The sequence below is a fragment of the Dromaius novaehollandiae genome, chromosome 2 (assembly GCF_036370855.1).
Source record: "Dromaius novaehollandiae isolate bDroNov1 chromosome 2, bDroNov1.hap1, whole genome shotgun sequence".
Classification (NCBI taxonomy): domain Eukaryota; kingdom Metazoa; phylum Chordata; class Aves; order Casuariiformes; family Dromaiidae; genus Dromaius; species Dromaius novaehollandiae.
The window spans coordinates 10,889,927-10,902,297 of record NC_088099.1 but is presented as its reverse complement, the minus strand read 5'-3'; the positions used below and the strand labels follow the sequence as shown (position 1 = coordinate 10,902,297).

The 12,371-nt window shown below is 52.6% G+C and overlaps 1 protein-coding gene and 1 long non-coding RNA gene across 3 annotated transcripts in view; both read left to right on the top strand.

Moving 5' to 3' along the window:
* PTPRN2 (protein tyrosine phosphatase receptor type N2) overlaps positions 1-12,371 on the top strand; it is a 661,203-nt gene that overhangs the window by 545,185 nt on the left and 103,647 nt on the right. The window contains exon 13 of one of the 2 annotated variants that reach the window (XM_026103068.2): positions 9,206-9,418. The exons of the other annotated variant lie outside the window; for it this stretch is intronic. Within the exon in view, the coding sequence (XP_025958853.2) occupies positions 9,206-9,418 (213 nt within the window). The remainder of the gene's footprint in view (positions 1-9,205; positions 9,419-12,371) is intronic. 2 annotated transcript variants of the gene reach the window in all.
* Positions 3,553-5,500, top strand: LOC135327423 (uncharacterized). Its single transcript, XR_010387537.1, has 3 exons — positions 3,553-3,653; positions 4,719-4,819; positions 5,074-5,500. It is a non-coding gene; the product is annotated as an uncharacterized LOC135327423 (long non-coding RNA).

Sequence of the window (12,371 nt, the reverse complement as noted above, 5' to 3'; positions counted from 1 at the left end):
AGCCACATTTAGTTGTAACAAGATCACAGTGTAAAATCATGCATTTCTCACAATGTTTCACCATTAAATGGCTTTGGAGTTGGCATTTTATAGAAGCTTCTTAATCAGGCTTTCATAATAACGGTATTTAGTCTCTCATGTTAAAACTTAAATTAATATTTTTATCTATATTCTGTGAATGTAAACCTAATCATAATGCAATTAAGGTTTCAATATTACAGGCATTTTCGTGAAATATTGATTTACTTATCATAAAGCCTGACCCTGGAAACATCTACTATTGTGCTCCAGTTGCGAGTCTAATTAACTCCATTGATTTAGAAAGAATTTCTCAGATGAAGGTGGGCAGGATGGGGCCCGAATTACAAAAGGACTCCAGCTGCTCGGGAACGCATAGGGCACATGTTTCAAAACCCCTGCTGTGAATTCCCAGGTATTTTGAAACTTTTTCCCCCCTACTTTGTTTTCCTTCAGTTGCTGCTGCTGCTTAAACATCCAAAGGGCAGAATTATCGCTGAATTAGATAGAATGACTTTTGGTTTTGACATTCCTGCTAACAAGGCTGTCTCCGTGCTGCTTTGCGGTTTATCCCTGGAAAGGGGTTCACCTGCAAATCCAAAACATGCCACCTGTCATTAAGCTGAATATCAAAATCAAACTTGTTTTGTAGTATTTTGACTGCAGTCAGTAAGCATCGCATGTGAGGGATCAGAGAGATCTGATAGTTTTTTGTATTTACCTGGAAAAGTATAATAAAAGAAAATCTTGCTATGTTTAAAAATACCTGTAAAGGCGCATCCAGTTTTATATCACTGATTATCTTTGCAAACAATATGACACCAGGATGCCACCGTTATAGGGCTCTGTCAGCCGACGGGTGTAACCAACTGGCAGGGCTGACTGTTTTCAGACAGCTGGACTTCAGTGTCACTAATGGGAACCCCCAAACACGTCTGCATCTTTTTCCTACTCAAAAATAAACAGTCAAAAGGGCCAATGTGAACAGAGAAATAATCAATAGAAAAATTTGCATTCAACTTTGTTTGATTTGATGAAGCATAGAACTATTTTATTTATTGAAACTGTATCAATGTAATTAAAATAAATGGAAAATGCACTCTTTACTTAATTAATATTTTTAAGCTGTCTCTGAAGAATAGCATGCAGCTTGAATGTAGTTGATCATTTAAAAAATGCAAGACAGATTAATTAGATTCAAATCTTAGCCAGAATGAAATCATTTTCTTAATAAAGCTAAGAGGTCTGGAGTGCGCGGGGAAGTCGGAAGTGTCTGGTGCGGATCTCCAGAGATGAGCAGGAGAAGATAAGACACAAAACCCAGGAAAGCTTCGCGGCTGCAAACACTACTAAGTCCATTTTCAAATGATGATCCTCGATGTTGCTTTTGTTTATGAAAAGGTGTGGTGCTTTCGTTCCACAGGGAATCTCCTCCTTAAAACATGCACTCCTGAAGTTAGGCTAATTTGAAAAAACGCATATAGGAAGCTGCAGTGAATATTCGGAAAAGACTTTTTGTTCATGGGAAAGAAGGAAAATCAACTTTTATCTTAGGATCGTCAGGGATGGAAAATACTCGAAAAAATCTGGTGCGACAGACCTGGAGTTGTGTTTAAATAGCAAGGCTCCAAAGGATGTTAGATAAAAGTTTTAAACAAGACAGTAATGAAATTAGATGACATTTCAGCTTTATCACATATCCTTTAAAACAATGCAAACGTATGTCACACTATACATTTTGTATGCATTTGCAGAAAGAAGTAACTAAACTTAAATAAAACATTACAGACAGATTTGCAGTCTTAGAAATCAAGACAAAAAGGTCAGTGTGGTTTTCAGTATTCAGTTAAGAAGAATAGATTTTTAGGGAGTCCGAGCAAATGCTGCTGTTTCGCAAACAAAACATTTGCTCTGTGCCATAAAGATTTATGTTTCAGAATCATTCACCTTTCAGTCTTAACATCTAGAATATTTCCAGTCTAGGCATAATTCAAATACAGCTCTTGAATTTGGATTACTATTAACATGAATCTTCAAAATATTAGTACTTAAACATGCTAAAAACAGACAAAGTGCCTCAAACTCATTTTTACCTTCGCATTCGCGTGTTTTCCAAGAAAACTACATGAAAATTTCTGAACGCTCTACACTAAAATGTTGCTGACGTCAGGTTTTTGTTATCCTGGTTAAAAATACACCAAATCATTTGAGAAAATGAATTTAGGTCCCTTAAATGTAAGTTATTCAGAGGAAAATGGGATTTTATCAAGTAACAATAATTTAGTTTACAAATAAGAGCCGTGAATAACAGTACTGCGAAGACTTTAAAAAGATTTTAAAAGATTTCATTTATTAGACTATTTATCATTTTATTTCTTATATGTGGCAAAACAGCCCAAGTTTTAAATGACTAGCACATTAACTGCTCTGGCGTAAAACAATTTCATCCGTATGACATAACTCTCAAATACATCTTGCCATCCAGCCGAATGTCGTAGTTAGGAAGGCATAAAGATAATTTAAATTTTGTTAAAATGAAATGTATTGACAAATTTCACCCAAAGCTGCTCAAAACTTCGCTGTTTGAAAGAAGTCGGCATTTTTAGTGGCATTTCGTTGTTTCATGACGCTTTTGGTGCGTCAGTTTGATGTTCGCCCGGTTATTACCTGGCAGTTTTGAGAAGGTACAATATTTGCCCAGGAAATTATAATTAAAATATTTGTGAATAAGAAATATAAGCTACAGAGCTACTGGAAGGGGCAAAACTCGCGTGTCCTTCGGGGCGTCCCCGGCTCGCCTGCGCTTGCCGGTGCCGGAGCGGCCCCGGGGGGGGACAGAGACGCGGCAGCGGGAGGGCGCCGGGGGGGAAAAGTTTCGACCTCCTTTAGTTTTGCTCTGTATGTGTTTTTTTCTTTTCTTTTTTTTTTATGGAAGAAAGTCTTGTCGGGAAGAAGCGCCGCAAGCGTCTGTGCTGTATTGTCATGCAAATTATGAGGTTTTCCTTGCTGTCCGCGTTTGATTTTTTTTTTTTTTTTTTTTTTTTTTGGCTTCCCCGGCATTGTTCTGCCCTCCGCTTCCATCTTGCGAGAGTGGCACCAACAACAACAACAAAAAAAACCCGGGGGAGGAGGGGAGAGAGAATGTGTAAAAAAAACCCAACCCCAAACAAACCCCCCCGCCCCCAGCGGCCGCCCCGGCCGCGCTCCCCGGTGAGTGGCACCGCCCGTGCCCACTCACCGCCCCGCTCCGGCGGGGGCCGCGGCGCGGCGCGGCCTCCTCAGCCAATTGCTGCCAGCAACATGTGGCGGGGCGGCATCGCCATGGCAACCGGCGGACGGGCCATGTGCGGCAGCCGGCGGCGCCGCCGAGCGCGCCGATATAAGGAGGCAGCGCCGGGGCGGCCGGCAGCCTCCGCCCGCGCCCGCGCCCAGCCGCGCCCCGCCACGGCGCCCGGGGCCGGCGGCGGCTCCGCCCGCGGGGGCTGCGGGGCCGGGCGCGCTGCGCGGCGGCTCCCTGCGCGGCGCCGCCGCCGCCTTTGTCTGGGCCGAGCGGGGCGCGGGGCGGGCGGGAGGACGGCGGGAGCCTGCTGCGGGGCGCCGGGCCCCGAGGGAGGAGCGCGGCGCCGCGGCGGCAGGTAAAAGGCGGCTCCGCGGCGGGGGGCGGGCGGGCTGCGCGCACGGGGCGGCGGCGGGCGGGCGGGCGAGAGGCGGCCGCCGCGGGGCCCCGCTGGCGCCCGCCCCGTCGGGCCGGCGCGGAGCCCCTGCGCGGGGCGGCCCCGGAGCGCTGCCGCGGGCGGCCGGGCGCACTGGCGGGGCAGAAGGCGGGGGCCGGGCCCGGCGGGGCCCCGCCGCCCTCGGAGCCGCCGGGACGGAGGCCGCTGCCTTCGGGCGGCTCGCGGGGACGGGGCGGCGGCGGCGGGCTCGGCTCTGCCCGCGCCTGGCGCCCCGCGAGGCGGCCGGGCCTCCTGCTTGGCCGGCGCGTTACCGGGAGGCGCTTCCCCGGCCGGCGCTGGGGTTTGAGGCACTTTGTCCGCCCCCGAAATCGTGCGCCTGCGGGATCGGCGTTAGACGGGCGCTGGCACGACGGCTCGCACCTCTTCCGCTTGCTGGAGAGACTTCTTTGAGCTCAGCTCTCCCTGAGCATCCTCTTGGCTCCGGCTTTGGCTCTCTGTGACCTGGACCTGCTCTCTTTCTGTTTCGCTCGGGCTTACAAAGCCGGGGGTGAGGAATAAATCTGCTTTCTGGTGTTCCCGCTCTGCTGCTTTTCCCCTGCCTGCTGCCGAGCGAGGACGAGCGGGCCGGGACGGCGACGCAAGTTTCCGCACCTCGGCGTCCTCCTCTCTGCTGCGCTGCCGGGCGGGACGGCCGCGCTCCGGCCTCGCCTGCCTCCTCCGCAGCCAGGGACGTGGCCGTCCAGCCCCCCTGCCGTGGGTTACCCCCGTGGCGTCTCAGGGAGACTGTCAGCTTTTGTGCCCTGCTCTTTAGGTGAATGCCGACTTAAAAAAGCCCACCCAAATCCTCAGGAAAACCTTGAAGCTCGCTAAATGGCCTTTTTTGCAACCGTACGCCTTCCACACCACAAACTTCTTCGGGGCGCTTGGACATCTTGGCGCTTGAACCTCCCCTGGTAGGGGGAGGCAGGAGAACAGCTATGATTTCTTTTAACTCTAACCAGAAACTTCACTTCTGTTTGCCTTTAGGAAGCCAGAGGAAAATATCTACCATTGATCAAGGGATCTTTGAACCCGCTGAATTCTTGATTGTATTCGGTCATTGTTCGCAGTATTAATCCTGCTGAAAGGTATAGAGACGCTGCGGAGCGCTTTGTGGTGTCGAAGGTTGCGGGAAGATCATTGTCCCCCGGCAGATGAATAGATCTGTGGCTCTCGCCGTGACCTTTCTCAGTGATTTGAATAAGCTGCAGTTCCCAGAAATCCATCTGCCTTTTGTGTTTGTCGAGTTGTCTAATCTTTCCAGCCCCTAAAAGAAGCAAAAAGTACCTTCCCATCTGATTTCATCCTCCTGAGTAAAAGTGTTAAATTGACCTCATTTCAGGTGATGAGCTGACATCTGCCAGGAGGGATGCCGGCACCACGCGCGTGAGCCGAGCAGGCTGCAGGCGAGCCGGGGCACAGGCGCCCTGGGCGCCTCGCGCCAACGCTGCACGTAGTGCCCCAAAACACCAACAAGTAGCTTCGCTTGTACGGCTTGGCAGCGCGGTGCTGGATGCCAAAAACACGCTGTGCCCTTCCCGGGGAAATCGCTGGGCCCTGCTGCCTGGTCTGGCGTGGCCGCGAGCGCCGGGGAGGAGGGGAGACACATATCGAAAACAAGGGAGATGTTACTTCTCCTTTTCTTTGCTTTCCTGTCTTTACTACAGCACAGTGCTATTTGCAGATTTCGAGGTGGTATCTTGTTTTCAGGGTAGCGAGGCTCGTCCTACTCTTTCCCTGCTTATCTACTAAACTATCAAAACTTACAATGCGTGTGTGTGTGTGTATATATATATATATATATCTGTATCTCAAATAACCTTACATTGGGAATTTACTAGAAGTGAATTTAAGTTTGAGTTTATTTAAGTGAACATACGTGCACATATGTACATAGGCATGTATATAGCCATATACATATTTTACATATAAATACACCCACACATCTTTCTTTGTTTTCTATACTGAGGAAATAATAAGCATATCCTTTATTGTTTGTTTTACTGTCAGTGGCTGAGACTATTAGCAAAGAGTCCTTTTAAAAAAAACCCCGATGAACTGAAACTTATTTTTAGTGGAGTTTATTTTTAAGAATAATTATTTTCTTGTAGAATTCTTTTCTTCTGCCTGGGCACTTTTTTCCCTCCTTGAATGGCAGATTTGCAAGTACAATTTCATCTGCACAGAGGAACAATAGCTTTCAGTTGCACAAAGGATTTCTCCCACCCTGCATCCCAACCACAATGCCTCTTGCTCTGATAATAGCTTCTGAAAAGATTTTGTAATGCACAGAATTAATACATGATTATTTCCGCCTCACTTCCCTCATTTATGAGATTCTATAGTGAATTCCAAATTAAAAATAGCACCTCCGGAGTTTTTTTAAACGTTTTAATATTTTGAAACAAATAGTGTTCTGAAGTTTGTTACTCTTGTTTACTCAGAAATCTGGATTTTATTTTTAATAAGGTTCCAAAACAGGACTTGCCCAGTATAAATGTGAAATTCAAGGCATGCAAAAACTGCAGCAAAGAGAGTGTCCAGCTGTTTTAGAATGAATTGCGGTGTTTCCCCTTTACACACTGGGAGACAGCTTGGAGGCAGCACTGGCGAACTGGGTCTTCGTTCAGAAACGCCCGTCTAGCTTTACGGGCTGTAGCCTCCATCGCGCCGTCCCTCACTAGAGAAGCAAACCAAACCGTCAACTTGGGTTAGAGTTGGGCCTGGGGAGGACCAGGATCCGGCCCGGCCCCTAGGGGTGACGGGGACTTGCCGGCCGCCGGGGCAGCGGGAAGGTGAGCGCTCGCACCCCTGGCCTGTCCGGGCAGAGCCGTCCCCGCGCCTCCTGCCCAGGCGCAAGGGCTTGCACGCCGGGACGCGTGCGTTCGGTCTGGGCCCGCAAGGCGGCTGCGGCGGGGCCTGTCGTGCTGCATCCCGGGAGGACGCGACGGAGGAGCGCGCTGCCCCGCGTTAGAGACGTGGCTCGCGACTAGAGCGTTGGCGCCGCTGCGTTTCCCCGTTCGGCTGCGGCCGTACGAGAAGGTGCTCCAGCAGGGACCGGGAGACCTCCAGGAGATCGGACCCTACGTGTTTCCCCTCCTTTAGGGAGACCACACACCCGGTGTCGTCCGCGGGAGTGCTGCCACGGGTGCTGGGGTAGCGCAGGGCGACCCGTCGCCTCCTGACGTTTCAAGGCAGGCCGGGCCGTTTCAGGGCGAGGGAAGGATGGCCGAAGCTCGCCGGAGCCTTCCTCCCGCCGGCACTTCCTCAGCCATCCTCTCCGGAGGTAGCTGCCTTTCCTGTACCAGCACTGCCACACTACGTAATTTTGCAAAGAGGAAATGTTTCAGAGGAATGCCAATATATTCTGCTAGATGGAGTTTAAAAAATGCATAGTTACATGTAGCCGGGTTTAATATTTAATTATGTGTAATTTATGTGGTCTATTTATTTGTTAAGCCTTAGGGGGAAAAAAGGTGATTTGGTTTTGCTGTTATGCAACAGCTATTGTTCCCCCTGCGCCCGGCACCGCTCCCGCAGCCGGAGCGAGCGGGGAGAGGGCTCTGCCTTAAAAGACATCCCACTGTAAATGTCAGATTCATAAATATTTAAGCATTTTTCTTTCGATTTCAAGTCAAGGCTGACAGGACGCCTCTAATTAAGGCCGGGCCGAGTTTCAGGCTGGCCGGGGCCTCACGCAGCGTCTCGGGGAAGCGTCGGGGCTGTGGGCGAGGTGGGGGAACCCGGGCTCCGGCTGCGCGAGGGGCGGCGGGGAGGGAAGGGGGGAACCGCGGGTTAGGCTCTGTCCCGCTCCGGGTTTCGATGCTCGGTCGGACAAGCAGCAGCTCGAAGCGTGGAGGGTTTATTGCAGCGGGCTGGGGGCAGCCGGGACCGCTGCCAGCTGGGCTCCCGCGGCCGCTGGGGACCCCGCTGCCCCGGGCGCCGCATCTTCGGGCCGAGGCCTTCCTTCCCCTTCCTCTTCCTCCCCTCGCCGGTTGATGCGGGGCGGCTGATGCTGCGGGCAGGCGAGGGGGCGTCCCGGAGCACTGGCCCCCGACGGCAGGGAGGGGAGAGGCGAGGAGCGGGCAGCAGCGACACCCCCCCCCCCCCCCGCCCCGACGGGCGGCAGCGCGCTGGCTGCGCGGCCGCGGCCCCCTGCGCTCCCCGGCGAGGGAGGCGCTGCTGGCCCAGCGCGGGCGCCCCGCGGGCCCGGGAGCGGGCGGCGGCTGCCGCCGTCGGGGCGGAGGGGAGGGGAGGGGAGGCAGGAGGGAGGGCGGCGGCGGCCGGGCCCGGGGGGCTGGGGGCAGCCCCGGCCTCCTGGTGCCTGGTGGGATTTGGAGGAGGGGCCGGCGGGGCGGCTGCGTGGGTGCGGAGGCGGCGGCGGGCGGCACATGCCCGGCCGAGCGCTGCTCCCGCCCCCCGCCAGCGCGGCCATCCTCCTCCTCCTCTTCCTCCTCCTCCTGCTGCTGCTCCGCGGCGCTCGGCGCGGCCGGGCGGGAGGCTCCGGGAGTCCTACTGAAGCTGCGTTTCCATTAACTCAGCCCCGGCCGCGGCTAATCCGCGGCGCTGAAGGCAAGGAGGCTAATTAATGACAAGCTTTTACAGTCAAGACCAGCGATAATTGCTTTGGTGGCCTTTATGATTACAAGATAAAAATGGACCGGGCCTGACATAAGAGCCACTGTGTACACTGCAAGACAGGAGGAAATTAAGAGCTGGCTAGCTGAATACGGAGCAGAAAATTACTAATAGAGGCGAGATAATGAATAGGCCGGCTAGGCATTCATGGGGAAAAATCCATTTTGTTACCACGCGAAATTAGGTGGTGGAAAGGAGTTTGCTAATTGTTCTCATCTTGTAGCAACCAGGGCTGCGGCAGGGGCGTGCTTTGCCATTCATTGCCCGGGTAATTGGGAGAGGGGGAATGCGGGCCAAATGAGGCCGGCTGCAATTTGCGCGCCCGGGCTTTTCATTTCCATGTTGCGTTTTTAATTGTTGCTAATATAGCTTATAATGAAGCTAATGAGGGGAAATTATTGTACAACTTTTTAGCACATGGAGACAAGTGAAATGCACTAGAAGGATCCTCTGCTATTGCTGCAAAAATAATAGTAATCTGGAGGAGTTTGGAACTATCGGGCTTTTTTTTTATACGCTTTTCCCGCTGCAAGAGACAAAACGAAGGACCGCCACCTACTTCTGTCGGGGGTTTTGGAGCTGGTGTTCCGCGCTTTGTTTTTCACCCCGAGGAAAAGGAAAAGCGGGTTTTCCCCGCGCAGCGCCCCGCCCGCCGCCGTGCCGCGGGGCGGGTGGGGGGGGGGGGGGAGGGCGCGGGGCTCGCGCGCAGCCTGCGCACTGCCTCCGCCGGCGCGGAGCGGGGAGCGGGGCCGGGGCGGCCGGGCGTTTCCGCCGCGACCGCGCAGCGCCCGGACCGCGCAGCTGACCAGGCGCTGCCTCTCTCTCCTCCCCTGCAGAAAAGCACCGTCCCGCCGCTCCCGCGGCGCGGGGAAGAGGCAGACTCGGCCAAGTTCCTGCTGCTCACCCTCCTCTCCCTCGCCGGCATCGGCGGCGTCCTGGCGGCGGCCGCCGCCGCCTACTGCCTCCGCCACCGCGCGCACCGCGGCCTCGCGGCGAAGCTCTCGGCTCTGGGCGCCGACGCCGGCTCCGACGCCACCGCCGCCTACCAGGTAAGCAGCGGCCCCGCCGCCCCGCGCTGCCCCGCGCCCCGCCCGCGCTGCCCGCAGCGGCGCCGAGCGCCCCGCCGCCCCCCGCGCTGCCCGCGCCGGGAGCCGCTCTCAGCCCGCGCCCCGTTAGGAGCACGGAAGAAGAAGAAAAAGCCCTCGCCATTGAAATTCGCTGAAAAATAACACTAATATCCATAATCTGCCACCCTGCCAGTATTAATAACGAGAAATCTTTAGCATTGGCGAGGAATGGATTGCACGCGTATCCGAAGATGTCTCTCTCTTTGAGTAATCGACTTCCTCGAGGTCTGATATGAAAAGAGCCTTTGACCCGCGCTGTTGCCACCTTCTGCCGTTGCTCAGATAAGCTGAGACCTGCTGCTGGAGGATGGGGGGGAGAAGCAGCCCCCTTCCGCGGGGAACAACGGTGGCAGCTGGGCGCCCGGCGCCCTGGCCGCACCGCGCGCCCTTCCCCGAGCCCAGCAGAAGGGTCCGGCTTGTGACAGCGTTGGGTCAGACCCGCGCTGCGACCCGCTGGAGTTTGCTCGCGATGCTGGTGCCGCTGGCTCGGCGCGGTGCTGGCGTGTCACCCCGGGCGGCTGTCGCGGGCCCACACCACGCCATCCTCCCTCCTGCCGTCCCGCAGGGCTTGAGCGCGGCTGGGAGAGCGAAATGGGGGGGCTGCAAGCATTGTGGCTGTGGTATCCGTGGTGGCTGTGGCACCCATACGGTCCTGCCCGGGGCACCTTCTCTGTCCAGTTTTATTTGATCGTGTGCTGCTCGGGATCAGATGCTCTTACTGTATTGTGGAGCGGAGCTAGGTTAAAATTGGCTCCGGGGACTCTTACAGGAGCAAACTCACATTTCCTCACCAAGTTTGGGTCTTTCTGTGCCTCTTAAAAGTTAAATATAGTTAATATACTTAAAATATAACATAGTTAATATAGTAAAACAAGTTAATATACTTAGTACCTCTCCCCAGAGTAGATCCAGGGAGTTTTTCGCTAAAGAATGATAAACACGGATGTTTATGTGACAATTAATGTCTTCAGGGAATGGGTTTGCTTTTCATAAATAGATACTTACTGTAAAAACAGATCTTTAAATTTACTTGAAATCTTTCCAGTTAATAAGTGCTAAGGCAAGAAAGAGAGCAAGAGTGCTTCCTATGGAAAAAATGCAGTGTCCTCCAGGATAAAGTGGGAACAAAACAGCAATTTCTTACATTAATTTTGTTGGCCAAGGAGGCCTTGACCATAAATATTTTTGCTTGTTTTTATTAGGGAACTTGCTGTTAACTTATTTAAACAACAGAAGAGAGAGGTATTCTTTTCCTGTTGCTAAACAGGAGTACAAGAACTCTTAATTTAAAAAAAAAAAAAACCCTCCACGTTCCAAAATTACACTTGAAACTGAATTTGTGATAATTAACAGGACAATCTTCGTAGTGACAGCTCTAATTAATAGTATCTGTAATTAAAATCGTGCCCTTCCAGCAGGAAAATTGTTTGAATTTCTTGGAGTGACCTTTTTTGCCATTTCTCTTGGGAGCACAGTGGTTAAGTTGATATTGATTTTATAATGAGCTCTGGTTTGTTTAATAAGAATCTGTAATCCAGACACTAAATGAAATGTGTGCTTCATTTCTGCTTCCCAGATTTATATATATTTTAGAACTTCCCTGGTAAGACCTAAGAGTGTCATATTCTGTTTTTAAGACAGACCAACGTTTGCAGGATGCGGCTCGGTTTGACGGTAGTGAGGCTGTATTGATATTCTTTGTTTCTGAGCTTTGGGCCCGGTATTAACCACCTGACTTCTCGAGCACTTCTGTTGGTTTTTCAGGAAAACTGTTGTCAGGAGGGGGCGGAAATATGGTTTTCCTTAAGTACAAAGGTTTCTAAGGGCTTGGCTCTCCTCCCATGGAAGTAAATGGGAATTTTGCCATTTGTTTCAGTGGCAGCAGTAGGAGGCCTCAGCACAGGCAGACAAAATACTTGGACAGTTTTGATGCCGCTAAGTAGCGTTTCATCGTGATGAATCACTAGGCCGGATTCTGGATATAATAAACTATTCGCGTGGATTTGGAGAGAGGGAGGGTTGAGCCCTGTTCTCATAGTCAGAATCGCCTTGCGCTGAGTTGTGTTAAATCTAGTGGGGGTCCGGTGTGTTCAAGCAGGCATGTTTTGGGTAACAGCAGTTAGGTTTCAGGAGAAGCATCAGTTGCCTTTTCTCCTGACCTTGTCTGATAGCCGTGGGGGAATAGTGTAACCCGTGCTAGCGCTGGGAAGGAGGAGAGCAGACAGCTTTGGAAACCGTGCCTGCCTCGTTCTCCCCTGTATGTGCTCAGCCTGTTTCCCAGGTACCTCCGCAGTTAACTCTTCCAGGGTATTTTAAAAATACGCAATATTTCAGCAGCTGCTGCCACGAAGCTTTTAAAGCATGATACTCCAACAGCAAGTTGTTGCTTACAGCTTAAAGGACGATTCGCATTTAATTTTCTGCATGTGTAGGGGGAACTGGGTTGGTACGAAAGGGCCTCGTGGTCCGGCGTGACTCGGAGGGAGCGCCAAACTACCGCTTCGGTTCACCTACTTCCCAAAACGTCAGCGCGTTTATATTTTCACGTAAACAAGACTGACCTACATTCTCAAGTTTAAACAGACACATTTTTTGCTCTAATCCCCGTTCAGCCGCAGAAGTTCACTCGGGGTTTTTCCCCATCCCTCCCTCTGCCCGTGAGCTCTGCAGAGTTTCCTCCCGCCGTCGGGCTTTTCCTCGCGCGGGGAAACACCAGACCGCGAGGGGGGAGCCGGCAGCTACGGCGGGGGCAGCAGCAGGTTGGCTGCGCAGGCTGCCACGGCGCTTCTCGGCCGCGCGCGGGCGTACGGACCGGCCACGGGAAGGACGGCCGCTGCTGCTTAGAAGTGGCAGCAGGCAAAGGAGGCTCCCGGGG